The sequence below is a fragment of the Hyla sarda genome, chromosome 4 (genome assembly GCF_029499605.1).
Source record: "Hyla sarda isolate aHylSar1 chromosome 4, aHylSar1.hap1, whole genome shotgun sequence".
NCBI classification, from domain to species: Eukaryota; Metazoa; Chordata; class Amphibia; order Anura; family Hylidae; genus Hyla; species Hyla sarda.
Window position 1 is genome coordinate 76,296,647 of NC_079192.1, and position 17,093 is coordinate 76,313,739.

At 41.2% G+C, this 17,093-nt stretch overlaps 1 protein-coding gene across 1 annotated transcript; it reads left to right on the forward strand.

Annotated features, from left to right (window-relative positions):
- The first annotated feature begins 9,858 nt into the window (after positions 1 to 9,858).
- LOC130366836 (gastrokine-1-like) lies at positions 9,859 to 15,054 on the forward strand. The gene is made up of 6 exons (XM_056569216.1): positions 9,859 to 9,870; positions 10,120 to 10,161; positions 10,385 to 10,522; positions 12,724 to 12,834; positions 14,658 to 14,784; positions 14,951 to 15,054. The coding sequence occupies exons 1-6, from the start codon at positions 9,859 to 9,861 to the stop codon at positions 15,016 to 15,018; spliced, it is 498 nt and encodes a 165-aa protein (XP_056425191.1). The 3' UTR covers positions 15,019 to 15,054.
- The last annotated feature ends 2,039 nt before the right edge of the window (positions 15,055 to 17,093 follow it).

Below are 17,093 nucleotides of genomic sequence, written 5' to 3' on the forward strand. Positions count from 1 at the left end.
CAACAAACTATTTTTTTGCAAAGTTCTGACTGAACTCAGGTTCTGCAGGTTCTGTTCGCTCATCTCTAGTAAAGATACCATATGTAGAAAATAGCAGCACTGTGAAATTTCTAAAAAACTGACAGGGTGCACACAATTCTCAAAGCCTTGGTCAGAGGCACTTAAGCAGTCTCCTTGAGAAAGACTGGGAGAGCCAGTTAAAGACACTTTTTTCTGCATGGAACAAAGAACACAGTTTATTTTTTCACTTACCTCAGAGTGCTGCAAGTATTTTAGTAAATATGCCATATTCCTGATGCTCACAGAAATGTGGAAAATATGGTAAGTAACCAATGTGGTTCAAATGTGGCTATTAGAATATGGATTTCAGCAAAATGCTAAAAAGTTGCAGCAACATGCATGGCACATTTACAGTTAGTGTCACACTTAATCAGTAAAAAAAGAACTCTTTCTTCTTTACTACAATTACTTAGGGAGATTTATTAGAACTTTAAATTTTCACAGAAAATTATAGAAACAATCTGATTGGTTGCTATGGGCAACTGCACCTCTACACAGGTTTAAATAAATCATGATGTTTGTGTGGTCCTACCCCTATCTGTGCTGTTCACTGATCACTGCCCCTCACAGAGATCTTCTCCTAACATCCAAGGACATACATAGAGTTTTTGGTACCTGGGGCGTATCCAATACTTGGCACCCCCTCCTTACTGTTACTGCACAACGCAAATTATATACAGACTAATGTAACCCCATTTAGTGACCTTATAGCAGTAGATTGCAGTAGTGACTCACAAGTGAAGTCTTCTTGGAATAATTTTCTTTCCTTTTTTTCTTTATCTATCATGACGACTTCTTCTAGCCACTTTCTTTTCCAACATGCATCCCACCTCTATACAATGTCCCTATCTATTGTCTCCCAAACAGTACAAACAGTACAAGCAGTAATCGTGTTCCACTTGCAGCCTCCTCAGTAGACAAGTAAGCTCCCAGTAAGCAGGAAATCCCTCCAATTAGCCAGGTAACCCCTCCAGTAGACAAGAGGTCCCATAGTAGACAAGTAACCCCCTCATTAGATAAGTAATCACATAAATTAGCCAGTTAGCCCCTGAATAGCCAATAATGCCCCTTATAACCAGAGATCTCATCCCTACCCTGAAGCCAGTAATCATTCCATAGGCAGTGGCTTGGGGGAACCCAACTTTTTCATAACGTTCTGACTTAACCTAACTTCTACAGGTTTGGTTTGCTCCTCTCTAGCAAATATACCATATGCCTGATGCTTACAGAAGTCCAGCCTGGAAAATTAGGTAAGTAAGCACTAAAGTTCTAAGGTATATCTGTGGCCACAATTGGGTTATCAGCAACTATTGACCATTGCAGTCACATGTGCTTGCACAGTCTGCTAAATTTTGCTGTGGCCATGTTGTTCCTCTTCTCCGTTTTCGAATATCAGGGAAAGTTGATGCATGGAATCCTTATGTATATAGTAAATTCATAGTGATGCAGAATAAACAATGATGTCATGGGTGCAAATTAAAAAAGCTAAGTCAAGGCATCTGCCTTCAAAGTAAGAGTGCAGGATTTCTAATTGGGTACATGCTGTAAAATGCTATAGGCAAGCTAGATCTCTATACCTTCAACTCAGCTTTCACCCAAACATCATGTGAAATATATTGTTGTACTCCAAGGTTCCCTGAGAAAGACAGCAATGAATCAGATTCGTATCTATGATTCCAGCCCAATCTGTCAACACAATAATTTTTATCTGTGGGTTCGGACGTCAATCAGTGGGATCCAGTCCAATATGGGAAGTGTGTGCTTATTGTATCATTTGGCTTCCATGCACTGATTGAGGCAGGCATATCAATGAGTTTAGTCAATGAGTTATCTAGAGTAATGATGATTTAGTTGGGAAGGGCAACTGGTACCAATGGCATGCCAAAAGAAAAATATTTAGCTTGTGGACACAGGTGTAATGTTATCTGTTTGTCATATGAAAGGATACATACTCAGATAGAGGTAATTGATTTGTAGGGACTCCTACAGTGGTTTCCAACGTGGTGCCATAAGAAACCTGCCAGAGGTGCTGTGGCAGTCTGGTGGGCAAGATGGCAACTGGAAGCGCTAAAACACCCGTGGTTTAGAATTGCCCGTCTTAAGTTTTGACATTTTCTAGGGACCAGGATTGTCTCTTTATTGGGGATGCACACAATGAGTGACATCATCCTGCACATCCTGAAGTAAAAGACACTTCTGGCCTCTAGTGGCTGCGGCCTAGAAGCTGAGGCAAAAAAATGGCATTTATTGCAGGGAAGCAAATTGCATCCAGGGGGGTCCTACAGTGGGGATCAAAAGTTTAGGCACCCCAGGTAAAAATTTGTATTAATGCTATTATGCTATTAATGCATAAAGAAGCCAAGGAAAGATGGAAAAATCTCCAAAGGGCATCAAATTACAGATTAGACATTCTTATAATATGTCAACAAAAGTTAGATTTACACATTTACACTTTCAAAATAACAGAAAACAAAAAAATGGCGTCTGCAAAAGTTTGGGCACCCTGCAGAATTTATAGCATGCACTGCCCCCTTTGCAAAGCTGAGACCTGCCAGTGTCATGGATTGTTCTGAGTCATCATCCGGGAAGACCAGGTGATGTCAATCTCAAAGGTTTTAAATGCCCAGACTCATCTGACCTTGCCCCAACAATCAGCACCATGGGGTCTTTTAGCAGTTGTCTAGAAATCTGAAATTGAAAATAGTTGATGCTCACAAAGCTGGAGAAGGCTATAAGAAGATAGCAAAACATTTTCAGATGTCAATATCCTCTGTTTGTAATGTAATTAAGAAATGGCAGTCATCAGGAACAGTGGAAGTTAAAGCAAGATCTAGAAGACCAAGAAAGATATCAGACAGAACAGCTCACAAGATTGTGAGAAAAACAATTAAAAACCCACGTTTGACTGCACAATCCCTCCAGAAAGATCTGGCAGACACAGGAGTTGTAGTACACTATTCCACTATAAAGAGATACAAATATGGTCTTCATGGAAGAGTCATCAGAAAAAAACCTCTTCTACGTCCTCACCACAAAAATCAGCGTTTGAACTTTGCAAATGAACATATAGACAAGCCTGATGGATTTTGGAAACAAGTTCTGTGGACCGATGAGGTTAAAATGTAACTTTTTGGCCGGAATGAGCAAAGGTACGTTTGAAGAAGAAGGGGAACAGAATTTTATGAAAAGAACCTCTGTCCTGGAGGTGGATCAATCACGCTTTGGGGTTGTATTGCAGCCAGTGGCACAGGGAACATCTCACGAGTATAAGGAAAAATTGATTCAATAAAATTTCAGCAAATTTTGGATGCTAACTTGATGCCATCTGTGAAAAAGCTGAAGTTAAAGAGAGGATGGCTTCTACAAATGGATAATGATTAGTGTTGCTCACGAATATTCGCAATGCGAATTTTATTCGCGAATATAGCACTATATATTCGTAATTGCGAATATTCGTATATTTTTTTTTTTCACAGTACACATCACAGTGATCATCCCTCTCTGCTTCCAGCTTGTGTGGTGTAAAGAAGGCTCTAATACTATTGTGCGTGCGAATTTTCGCATATGCGAAAATTTGCATATGTTAATTTTCGCATATGTGAATTTTCGCTTATGCTAATTCTATATATGCTAATTTTTGCATATGTTAATTTTCGCATTCGCGAATATTCTCTTATGCGAAAGTAAAATGAGAATATTACGAATATGCAAATATTCGCGAATATATGACGAATATTCGTCCATATATTCGCGAATATTCGCGAATTCGAATATGGCATATGCCGCTCAACACTAATAATGATCCTAAACACACCTCGAAATCCAGGGGGGATTACATCAAGAGGCGTAAACTGAAGGTTTTGCCATGGCCTTCACAATCTCCTGACCTCAACATAATTGAAAAGCTATGGATAAACCTTAAAAGAGCAGTGCGTGACAGACAGCCCAGAAATCTCAAAGAACTGGAAGACTTTTGTAAGGAAGAATGGGCAAAGATACCTCAAACAAGAATTGAAAGACTCTTGGCTGGCTACAAAAAGCGTTTACAAGCTGTGTTAATTGCCAAAGGGGGCAGTACAAGATATTATCTCTGCAAGGTGCCCAAACTTTTGCAGACACCATTTTTTTTGTTTTCTGTTTTTTTGAAGCTAAATAAAATCTAACTTTTCGTGACATATTATAAGAATGTCTAATCTGTAATTTGATGCCTTTTGGAGATTTTTCCATCTTTCCTTGGCTTCTTTATGCACATTAATACAGGGGGTTATACCTACAAGTGGCAAACTACCTTCAGAGGGAGTCCTATCCACAGAGGAAACAATGTATACAGAGAGGTCCTACCATACAAGGGGTCCTACCTACAGGGGGAAAACTACATACGGAGGGGAAACTACATATGGATGGGGCAAACTTACATTGGTCAAACCACCACTGCTGTGACACCAAGCCCACAGGGGAAATGACCCACTGCTGCCCAACCAAGCCCACAGCTCTGGTCCACACCACCCCATAGACAAAGCACCACAGCAAAAATGGCCGCTGCAGTGAACTACACCAGTGTGAAGAACTACCATGTGCTCCCTGCCAAAGGGTTGGGAGAATGCTAGCAGGAAACCCTCATGCAGTCTCCTGTTGATTAAAAAGACCTGGGCCGAATAAGAGTGAAGTGCTGGTCATGGAAAAACAAAATAAAAGAGGGGACAAAATACAAGTGTAACTCAAGAATAGAGAAACAGAACATGGCCGCACGTCTACAACTTGATAGAATTGCTTCTGAGCACTGGGTCGCAGTCCTGAGTCATAACCCAGATCTGACTAATGAACTTCCTTATAGTCTATGCAGCACACTTTACCCACTTGTAACTCACCATAGCAGTGGGCGGTGTGATCTAAACTTTTGACATATCTGGACGACATGTCAAAACTTTATTTAAATGAGAGTAATGCTTTAAATTTCAAGCATTTCTACAGGATATGCCATAAACGTTTGATAAATGGTGGTCCCACCTCTTCGACCCTCACATATGTCGAAACAGAGTCCCCCAAGCCTAGTTGTAGCTGCTGGAGGTGGTTGGGAAGCTGAAAACAGCTGAGATTGCTTTTTTATACAGTTTATTGAACTCTCATTGACTTCTGTATATCATAAGTGCTCATGGTGCTTTACTTGGTTTGACTGAGCATGTACTGAATGTGTTTTCAATAGGGGAGAAGAGAAAGTTGCAGCCAAACGAATCTAGTGATATGATTTTGGGGGAGAATTAGGAGGACCCAATACACATTAGATAGTTGTCCAGTCCCACTAAAATCCTCAGGCTCAGTCAACCTTTTTTAAGATGTATAGGAGCCTACATATCAAATCCTTTATGAGGGTCTTCTTAAAAGAGGATATTTTTCATTCCTAATCCTCATCTATCAGCCCAGGCTGGAGGAGTCATGCTTTATTTTTCCTGTGGTGGCACTGCAGGTGAATTAAATACTGCTGACATTCTTCTATCTAAAAGGGATAGGTCAGAGTGTACAACCCCACAAATTTCTCAAACTGTTTCTGTGACCCTGCTTTACTCTCATAAGCATTTCTGCAGATTAAAACATTAAGAAGGAAAGCTACCATATTCTTCATATATATATATATATATATATATATATATATATATGTTGTATTAGGTTAAATACAGTAATAATTTTATGCCGAAAAGGAGAAAAACATGCCCCCTGTGGGATTTCTTATCAGATCCTTGTAGGTCATTTTCTTGTTTGTAAGCAGTATCAAAACATTACTTGGGTGTTACCAAACTGGGGTATATTGCCCTTCTACAAGGAGTGTGATTATCCTAGGAAGGTTAAGAGGACCCACCAGCTCTCCTGACATGACTTTTTTAGTCAACACTAGCAGAGTACCTGGTGTTGCACCATCTTCCTACCTAAACCGTGTGGCAAAGAAAAAGCAACAAAGATGCTCTCATCCTTACATTCTGTCCTCATATCCCGACCCTTATATCCCGTCCTCATATCCCGTCCTCATATCCCATTCTCATATCCCGACCTCATAACCCGTCTTCACATCCTGCCCTCAGGTGGGGCTGAGCTGTGATGAAGAGATTGTAGACATTCACTGAAGTAAGGTAGCTGAACATCAGCACACAGGTGAAGCGTGAGTAGGGTGGAGGCTGTAAACACAATCTACTATAGCAGTATTATTACGCCGAGCGCTCCGGGTTCCTGCTCCTCCCCGGAGCGCTCGCGGCGTTCGTCTCTGTGCAGCGCCCCGGTCAGACCCGCTGACCGGGAGCGCAGTACTAGTGTCACCGGCGGGGATGCGATCTGCGTAGTGGGACGCACCCGCCCGCGGGTCGCATCCCAATCTCCTCACCTGCCCCGTCCTCTGACTGTTCAGTCCCGGCGCGTGCGGCCCCGCTCTCTAGGGCGTGCGCGCCGGCTCTCTGAGATTTAAAGGGCCAGTGCACCATTGATTGGTGCCTGGCCCAATCAGTACCTGCACCTGTGCCATGTATTAATAAACCCACTTCCCCTTCCTGTCTTTGCCGGATCTTGTTGCCTTGTGCCCTGTGAAAGTGTTTAGTGTGTTCCCAAGCCTGTGTACCCAGACCTCCTGCTGTTGCCCCTGACTACGACTCTTGCTGCCTGCCCTGACCTTCTGCTACGTCCGACCTTGCTCTTTCCTTGTCCCTGTGTACCGCGCCTGTCTCAGCTGTCAGCTGGGGTTGAGTCGCTATCGGGTGGAAGGACCTGGGGGTTACCTGCCGCTGCAAGTCCATCCCGCTTTGTGGCGGGCTCTGGTGAAAACCAGTAACCCCTTAGACTCCGTTCCCCTGGTATGGCCCACGCCATCACCCCACTGACACAGAGGATCCACCACCAGTGTCCTCGCTGCATACCATTCCGGATCCTGACAAGTATTCAAATGGAGAAAATCACGCCAAGACTTATATCATTTCAATATAGCTTTTTTTAAGTAATCTTTGTTTAGCTATTTATCAGAATATATCAAATAACAAAAATATATATCAACAGGTGCTCTACAGTGCAGAAAACAGTTCTCTTCCAGTTCAGTTTGTTCACTTTCTCACGAGCATGTCGGCTAAGGGGTTATTCCACCCACACACCTCCTTCCTCAAGCTCAAACAGGTGACCCTGTTTCTAATGCTTCTAACAGGGTGTCAGGCCCAAGGCCTGATTATGGAATCCTACATGTGTATTATAATTGTATAATGTATAATCTAAGACATGGGTGAGGATTAATTTAGACTGTGTATTTGTTTGTGTGTATTCCAGTTTTATTGGGGGTCTGTCTGTCTGTGTTATACTTCTTTTGAAGCCAAAACCTTCGTAGCAGCAGGATATAAGATGTCTCTGGTCCCATCATAAAATCAAAATGAGATAAAGGACCCAGAAGAGAGATGCCCCCACATAGTGGGATCAGAGGGGAGGAGGGGGGATGGAGTTTCCCCTCCTAAAAAGCCACTATAAAACTGAGATGCAGGACAAACCTTTGTTCAAACCTGTGGCAAAAGCTGACAAGACATCCTAAGAGACAGCTGGACTCTCACTCACAAGGACTGCTATAGCATTACTGTAAGGACTTTCTTTTGTGTCCTGAACTTGTCTTGCTGAACTCTTTTATAAATTTTTGTACATGTATGCCATTTGTTAATTTTATATGTAGCACTGTGATACCTTTTTTTCAGATTAAATGTTTAATTAATCAGCTCTAGTCTTTGATCTCTAAATATAGGAGCTATCCTTTCTAAAGGAAGCTCTGGTGAAACACGTTTATCAAAGGGTTAATTTGGTGACTTGCTGGGACTAGTAGTGGATACCCAGAGGTCTGGTGGCTTTAACCCTGGCACCATCACACTCTCTAGCGTCTTGGTTGGACCGATAGGGTGTGATCATGACACAGGGTAAAAATCGGTGCAGCCGTTCAGGAGTCATCTTGTTATTTATATGGTTTTTACTTCTTAGGATAGGGTCACACGTGCCATATGTTGCTGCATGTTTTCTGCAACTGATTTTGCCACCTATTGACTTCAATGGGTAGGAAAATACGCAGCAGCAAATACACAGCAAACTATGGCACGTGTGACCCTACTCTTAGGCTATGTTCACACTACGGAATGTCCGAACGGAGAATCTCCGCATGGGCATCCTGCAAATTGTGGGTGGCGGCATAAACATGCTGGTCGCTAGGACTGCACAGGAATGCACTGTCACACAGATGGCTATGCATTCTGTGTGGAGTCCGCAGAAAGAATGAACGTGTTTATTCTTTCTGCGGACATGGATTTCCGTGGCGGAAACATCTGACATGGAAATTCCGCCGCATGCAGAGCGTAGCAGAATCCTGTTGAATTCAATACGGAGTCTGGCATGGAAATTTCGATGTATGAACATGGCCTTAAAGGGAATCTGCCAACCCGCAGCTCAGTTCACCCGTTTTTCTTCTTTTTCGTGTTTATGCAAATACCAGGCTTGGTGCACAGGTAGTGTTCATAAGCCTGGAAGAGCATACTAATGTCACAACTACTTCTTCCTCACTCTGCCCGACTACTAACTCTTCAGAAACCTCTGTGAGCCTGCTAGCTCCGCTCTGCAACTACTGTGCATGCGCCTCCTCCTGATAGAGGTTTATGAAGAAGAAGCGGAGTGGAGAAGAAGCAGCTGTGACGAGTGATCCCCAAATGCCAATTTAAAGGTCTTCTTTAAAGTTGTAACTAAACCATAGTGGGATAATACAACACAGTATAGCAATTTATATCTTTTCTCTAAGGGTGAGTCTGCACTCAGAGGCGTAACTTGTAGCTTCTGGGCCCCGATGGGCCCCACGTGCCATTTATAATACTGGTCTCTTATGGGACAAATGTGCTTTGGGGTCCCCTTAGGCCCCAGGGCCCCGATGCGACTGCTGCCTCTGCCGTCCCTATAGCTACGCCCCTGTCCACACTGTGTTTTTGTCATGTGCATAAAACATCTATGTTAAATGGAAACAAAAACACTGTGTGAATTCACCCTTAGTTCCCAAGTCAAGACTTAGGAGCTCATAGTACTATTACTTAGATTACCAAAATAGAAGGTTTTTACGGTTTCTAATTGCCCTTAATGAAATATTTAAGTTAGATTTTAAATATTGTTTTTTTGTTTAATTTTTAATTGTAACATCTGTATTCTCTCATTTAATGAAGGAATAGTTCCATTCTTACAATATTTGCATATTATGATTGCCAAATTGTGGCAATGTTGCTTAGTTTTGTACGCTTTATTTAACATTATGCACAGTACATTGTATTTATATTCCAAAATGATGAGTTTTTACTGTATTTTCAACACTAACATTATAATGTTTAGCGAGACCTGTATGTTATTATATTTGGCAAATGCTTAGCATGACATATGTTATAATCCAAAGCTCATCACAAAGTTCCATAGGGACCTCATAGTGGTCTTTGGTTTATGAAAGTTCCCTCCCATGGTCCAATTTCATCATACTATTCATATGCAACTTTTGACTTGGCTAAGCACCATACCTTGTATTGCTCAATATGAACCAAAAACAATAAAACCTTTATCAAAAATTTGCCCGGACATTTCCATATCTATGTTTAATAAGATTAAAAAAAAAGAATTGCATTGTTTTTTTTTTTCGTCGTAAGGTGGACACATTCCAAAACAAAATTTGGAAGTTGCTGTGTTTGTCCATTCTTCTGTATATAAGGGAGACCAAGACCGGGGTCTGTACCTTCCATTTCATTCTAAGCTTCTCTTCCTGGAGAGACAACCAAAATGAAAACCTTGGTATGTATTTACAACTGATTTATTTTATTTTCATCTAGTACTGCGCTCCCGGTCATCAGGTTGGTATTATGGCTATGTAGTCAGCCTTCCTCTCTTCCTCCAGAGCTCTCTGCCAAGCGGAGGTACTACCGCAAAATGTTGGGTGACTGGTAACCTTACCAACAGTCTGAAGGGAGCTAAGGAGGAGTAGAGGAAGAAGCTCCCAATAGAATTTATTACAATAGTTTTTTTTTTATGTTTTCCTTTCAGGTGATCTTCGCTGCTCTCTTTGGAACTCTGCTCGCTACTGATGTAAGTATCTGCTATTTCTATGTATTTTTCTACAAGGCATGTCTGTCCAGTTCTGCCTAAGGTTTCCTTGGTTCTATTAATTAACAGTTGTTATCCAACTACATACTTTGAGCAGATATGTTCCTGCCAGTAGACTCTGATTTTCATAGAATGTTCTCAAATTATCTTCTTTTGGTTAGATATTTTAGAGGATTCTAAGTTACTTTCTTTTATTCACCCTCAGAACGTGAATGTAAACAATGAGGATAATGCTGGTGGAAACACGCATCAGACTGTGAACATCAACAACCATGACCAAGTGGCCAATGTAAACAATCTGAACGGCTGGAACTCCTGGGACTCTGTCTGTGACTATGGCAGAGTAAGTACCTGTCAAACATTTGTATAACCATATGTATGAAAGTGCCCTTCATACATATAGTGAGGACCAATTATCATTATCTATGGCACATGATATCGAGTAACTGGGATGAGATATTAGAACATCTGCATATAATAACCCAGCACATACAGGTAAAACTCGAAAAATTAGATTATCATGCAAAAGTCCATTGTATTTCATTAATGCAACTTAAAAGGAAAGGAAGCATGAAGTGCGCCAAAATCTCCTGGTAGACAGATGTGTTGACTTTGGACTTAATGAAGCACAATGACCAACACCAGCAGATGACATGGCTCCCCAAACCATAGTAATTGGGGGGGGGGGGTCTTTGGGGTTTTTATGAGTTGTAAGCCATAATTATCACAATTATGACAAATCACAGCTTGAACTATCTTGCTTTGCATGTAATGAGTCTCTCTCATATATTAGTTTCACCTTTTAAGTTGCATTACGGAAATAAATGAACTTTGCATGATATTCTAATTTTTTGAGTTTCACCTGTACAATTCTTATTTACCTTATATATTTGATGGAAGACGTTACAGGGTAGAATAAACAGCTCTGGACATGTAAGGCTAGGTTTACATTGCCGTTCTGTGTCCATACGGCTCTTTTTTTGGTGGTGAACTGCCCCAAAATGGGTCAGAGCATAACTGACACCACACCGGTCTCCACCGGGTCCCGACGGATCACATTGACTTGAATTCGATCTGTCTGGGATCTCTTAGTCTAACAGAGAAATAAAATAGTGCATGCCCTATTTTTTTCTCCACTAAACTCCCGATGTATACGATGGACTTGGCGACAGAGCACCATATAGAGGAACACAAAGGCAATGTGAACGAGCCCTTGGGTGGAATCAGTGCATGGGAGATTCTTTTGAACAATTGTATGCTTGTATAGAGAGGTAGGTAGAGAGGCAGTAAGTGCTTTAAAGGGGTTATCCAGGAATAGAAAAACACAGCAAATTTCTTTCAAATACAGCTCCCTGTCTGTCTCCAGGTTGGGTGTGGTTCTGCAGCTCAGTTTCATTAAAGTGAATGGAGCCAAGTAAAAAAAAAAAAAAAAACACACCCATCCTGGAGACAGGCGGGGAGCTATTTTTTAAACAAAGTAGCTGTGTTTTTCTATTCCTGGATAACCCCTTGAAGGTTTGTAAGGTTGCAGAATGTAGCATGAAATGTTAGAGGGAGTTCCAGAAGAGAAGAAACTTAAAGGGCGATGGTTTTCCTTATAAAGTTTCCTGTCATTTACAAAAACTTTTGAAATGGCATCAAGTTTTGATTGATTGGGGATGGGTGTTTAAAACCCCAAGATTTATACAGCGAGCTGGGAGAAGAGAACAGCAGTGCGCTTCGATCCCCAGCCCACTGCGAGCTCAAGGAAACGGGCTACATAGACTTACAATATATATATATATATATATATATATATATATATATATATGTGTGTGTGTAAAATAGCTGCAGGAGCATATAGCATTGCTTAGCTGTCTTCCCCAGTTCTGAAATCATCATCCATGTGTTTTGTGGGTATGTTATACCTTTCCATATCATGTCCTTGCACCACTTCCTGGTTGAGCAGTTGCTCAGTACTTCAATCTTCAGAATGCATTACTTTCGCAAAGCTCTTAATCACAGTCCTCCCACCCTGTCTAACCCCCCTCCACAGAAGTCCTGACATTTCATCACCTAGAGCTGTTGCAGAACATGTCAGTCATTTACAGACTATTACTCCTCAGTCAGAAAACTTGCAGCACCTGCTGTACTCATTCCCTGTCTCTTCCTGTGGCATTGCTCAACACAAGGCAGCATGCTGTAAGCACACCTCATTCTTCCCTAAATGGCCCTATAAGGACAATTTTCTGATACCAGAATACCCCTTTAAAGAAGGATTTGATCTAGGTGAGTGCATTGTATGCTAGTCATAGAGGTTAATAACTGCATTTTCGTAGAGCTCCCAACAAATTTCAAAAAGAAAAATAATCACAGATGTCTGGTAGAGAAACATACCTTGCAATACCTACCAAACGTTGAATAATGCCTTATAACTACAGTATTAGCCTATTCATATTTAATTTTTATTTTATTTAATTGCTCATTCTTCTCCCTTAGACTGTTTAACCCTTCTATAATTTCAATATCAAAGTAATGGCTGAATATATTATTTTTAAATTAAAGGGCATATTTGCAACACGACTTTATGGAAAGAAGATGTGTGTGGTGACAAAAATTGATAAGACTGTCTTCCCCAGCCTGGATGTCCTCAGCAAAGTGTCCCAGCAGAAACCTGTAAGGACTTCAATAATTTACTCTTATAATATTGGAAATAGAGGATTGAAGGTTTTTGTATGAATGTCAATTCATCTCTCAATGACTGTGAGACATTCTAGACAATATTTTATATTTGCTTTTATAAAGAAGACAGGGAATAAAGGACCCAAAAGCCCAGATAAAAATTAGGGTTCTTTTAGGTCCTACTTAACAAACTATTGGAGGTCCTAGTATCCCCTACCCTATTTTCATGGCTTGTGTCCATTTACCAGTTTTGTCTAACATTGTTTTCTTTTTGGAAATTCTATCAATGTAAAGGTTCTTACCTCCCGATAGCACAGGCTGTCTCTATGGTGTATATGTCTCTAGTCTTGTTGGACAATATAAACACAATATTAACATTAAGGGTGTGTTCACACAAATCATATCCGCTGGAGATTCAAAGTTGTGGATCACCAATTGTATATCCCTAGTTGTAAAATACACAGTTTTATTTATTTTTCACTGACATGGACAGAGGTGTCAGCAGAGAGCACTGTGGTCAGATAGATAAGAAATTCAAAAAGAAAAGAACTTCCTGTGGAGCATACAGCAGCTGATAAGTACTGAATGGATTAAGATTTCTAAATAGAAGTAATAGAATTAATTTACAAATCTGTTCAACTTTCTGGCACCAGTTCATTTAAAAGATTTTTTTTTTTTACATTGGAGTACCCCTTTAATTGCATTTGCTTTTGGACAACGATAAATACCGTATTTATCGGCGTATAACACGCACTTTTTAGGCAAAAATTTTTAGCCTAAAGTCCATGTGCGTGTTATACGCCGATACAGCCCCAGGAAAGGCAGGGGGAGAGAGGCCGTCGCTGCCCGCTTCTCTCCCCCTGCCTTTCCTGGGGTCTAGAGCGCTGCTGCCGGCCCGCTGCCCCGTTGCCTCCCCCCATCCCCGGTGGCATAATTACGCTGCTGCAGGCCTCCGGCGTGCGTCCCCGGCGTCGTTGCTATGTGCTGCACGGCGCAGCGCATGACGTCAGTGCGCCGTGCCGTGCATAGCAACGACGCAGGGGTCGCACGTCGGAGGCCTGCAGCAGCGCGGACCCGACCCAGGTAATTATGCCACCGGGGATGGGGGGAGGCAACGGGGCAGCGGCGTCGGCAATGGGTGCCGCTGCCCCTTCTCTCCCCCTGGCTGTCGGCGCCGCTTCTCTCCCCCTGGCTATCGGCGCTGGCACCGATAGTCAGGGGGACAGAACGGGCAGTGGCGCCAATAGCCAGGGGGTGAGAAGGGCCCGCAGCAGGGCTCTAGACCCCAGGAAAGGCAGGGGGAGAGAAGCGGGCAGCGACGGCCTCTCTCCCCCTGCCTTTCCTGGGGGTATATCGGCGTATACACGCGCACACACGCACCCTCATTTTACCATGGATATTTGGGTAAAAAACTTTTTTTACCCAAATATCCTTGGTAAAATGAGGGTGCGTGTTATAGGCCGGTGCGTGGTATACCCCGATAAATACGGTAGGTCTGAACTGATGCATTACTAATCCCCCATGTGTCTTCTTTGTTTTGCCCTGGTTAAGACCATCTTAGTGCATCCATTGAGATGGTCGGGCATGCTCAGTTTCATTTCATATTGCTCAGTAGTCTCTACTGTGTAGGCAAGCAAGGGGCATTGTGGGAAAGTGCGGGAAGGGTGACAGTTCAGAGAAAACCAGGAAGTGATCAGATCCATGGAGGGAGAAGTACAGTGAAGGGAGATAGTGACCACATGAAACAACCCTGTAAATATAATCTTATCTATATTTGTACAGTGAAAACTGTCCATCTAATTTATATACATGCCTAGGTCATGACCACAACACAATTCAAGATCAATCCCAACAAAGTTCCCATTGCTAATATTGGCATATATGGAGTCCATGTTGAAGCCCTGTGTCGTGGAATCCCATCCTACTCTACTGATGTAATCCAAGGTAAGGCCCGGAGCCCAAGGAAAGGGCTGCCTGGTTGATGTTATAAATGAACATCATTTCAAGGTTATACCGGATGCTTAAAATAAAATAAAAAACTAAAATATAGCTTTAGACCAAAGTGGCTGTTAATGTTAACCTGCTCTCTTTTTTATCTTGTATTGTTTAGTGGATGAATATTACAAATGTGACATCAACAGCATCATCACCATCGGAGGCATCAGTTTCTGCTTTTAATCCATCTCTACTTCTTCCCAAATTTGTTGTTCAGATCTCTTTTTTTCTACTATAAATAAAGCATTTATATAAAATGTAAATTTTCTTCTTGTGCTTGCTTATGTATCATGACTGAAAGAAGATAAATATTACAGAGGTATAATATACATTAATTAGTAGCAGTAAAGTCAAATTGAAAAATAGAAATAAACTGTATATTTTAAGTAGCATCTGAGAAGGAGTGAAGCACTTTAAGTGGGAAAACTAAACAATTGAAAAACTATTGCATAAACCTGTTAAAGGTGTACTCCATAGCAGAACATCTTATCCTATCTTATAAGTGTCTGATCGTGGGGGGTCCGGCCGTTGGGACCCCCCCACCATCTCCTGCCCGGCATATTGTCTCTCTCTGTGCATGCACTGATTACTGTCGACCACTGCACCCCCTCCAAGTACCTCTATGGGAGAGCCGAAGATTGCCTGCTCTCCCGTAGAGCTATATGTAGGGGGCTGGGGCTCCTAACAGGCTTATCTTCCATGGGAACAATGGATTAGGCATTGTGAAGACAAATGAAGACAAGACAAGATGACTTATATTTCTTACCCCCCACATCTGCCACTGTGGAAGAGTCAGGATAATCCTATAAAAATCGACAGTTTCACCATAATTGGTGTATTTAGCCAACTTTAATTTAATATGAATGATCATGTTTAGAATCTTTGTTCACTTATCCACATACCATATTCTGAGACAGAACATGAAAGAAATGACATATATATATATATATATATATATATATATATATATATCAATGAAGAAAATCTGCAGCACTACTTATCCAATACAGTAGCGGGTGCCAGCGCCCCAGACCCGATCAAAGTCCATGTAATATAAATGTAGAAAAAGCGCAGCACTCCTCAATAACGTGAAAAAAAGTGATGATTTATTGGCTCACATAGCAGCAACGTTTCTGTCCTACCATAGGACCATTTTCAAGCTTAGTGACACAACTCAAGTAGGGGGTATATATACCCAAACATATGTGTACAATCAACATCATGATCAATATAAACAATTAACAAAATAAAGTGCATAAGTGCAAAAAATGCATTGCATTACAGACAGTGTAAACAGTATCAAAAAGTGTACATTCATATTATATAAAGTGCATTACATAAAATGTGCGGTAGATTAAAAACATGCTTGAAAATCTCATAATACATATAATTGTCTATTAATAACTGCAGCTGATGACAATATTAAATAATGTATACTAATATAGTAGTAAGTGGAGATACCTGTGAGATGCTCCTGAGCATAACAGTATGGCGCCCGCAGCATGGGACGCCATTCTCGGCGTCTACTATTGCGAGCGACCGAGTTCCGGTCAGGTGAACATGTCACATGACTAACAGCGATCACGTGATGCTGTAGTCATGGAGCCCATAGACGCCTAGGACTTACGCCCGTGAGAAGCGTATGAATCAGATGTAGAATGGTCTAGTGTGTGAACAGCGCCCGAGGGATGGCACACAATCAATCCAAATGTATAGAATAATAAGATATTGCACAGAATAGGAGAAATGAAATGAAATGTAAATAAACATGAAATAAATACAAATAAAAACATAATGATAAACGAAAGTGTATATAAGAAAATAAAAAATAAAAAATAAAAAAATTAAAATAAAAAAATATATAAAAAATAAAAATAAAAAAATAAAATATTAAATACAAATAAAATAAAATGGTAAATAAATCAAAAGATATTGGTACACAAAACCAGTGTAATTCTTTATTATTAATGTTCTCTCCCTTTTGGGCTAGGGAAGGAGGATAACGGCCATCTACTAGAGACCCTCCCTGGTTTGTAGGGCAACCCCGGATGTGTCCAGAAACCGGGTCACCACCCGAGGATGCCAAAGGTTCATCCAACGAACACGAGGTTCTGTTAGGAATTCCCGGTTCGCTAGAGTTCCCACTACAGCCAATTTTGGGAGTGTGCTAAAATAGCACCATAGACTCATGCATATATAATAATATTTTAGGCCAACCTCCAGATGTTAAAATAATGAAAATAAATGATAAATTAAAA

What these genes read in the sequence shown, in the direction of transcription:
- LOC130366836 (XM_056569216.1), top strand. An exon ending in CTGTCTGTGACTATGGCAGA is followed by an intron (nt 10,523 to 12,723) that starts GTAAGTACCTGT and finishes TTTAAATTAAAG; the next exon opens with GGCATATTTGCAACACGACT. An exon ending in AAGTGTCCCAGCAGAAACCT is followed by an intron (nt 12,835 to 14,657) that starts GTAAGGACTTCA and finishes ATACATGCCTAG; the next exon opens with GTCATGACCACAACACAATT.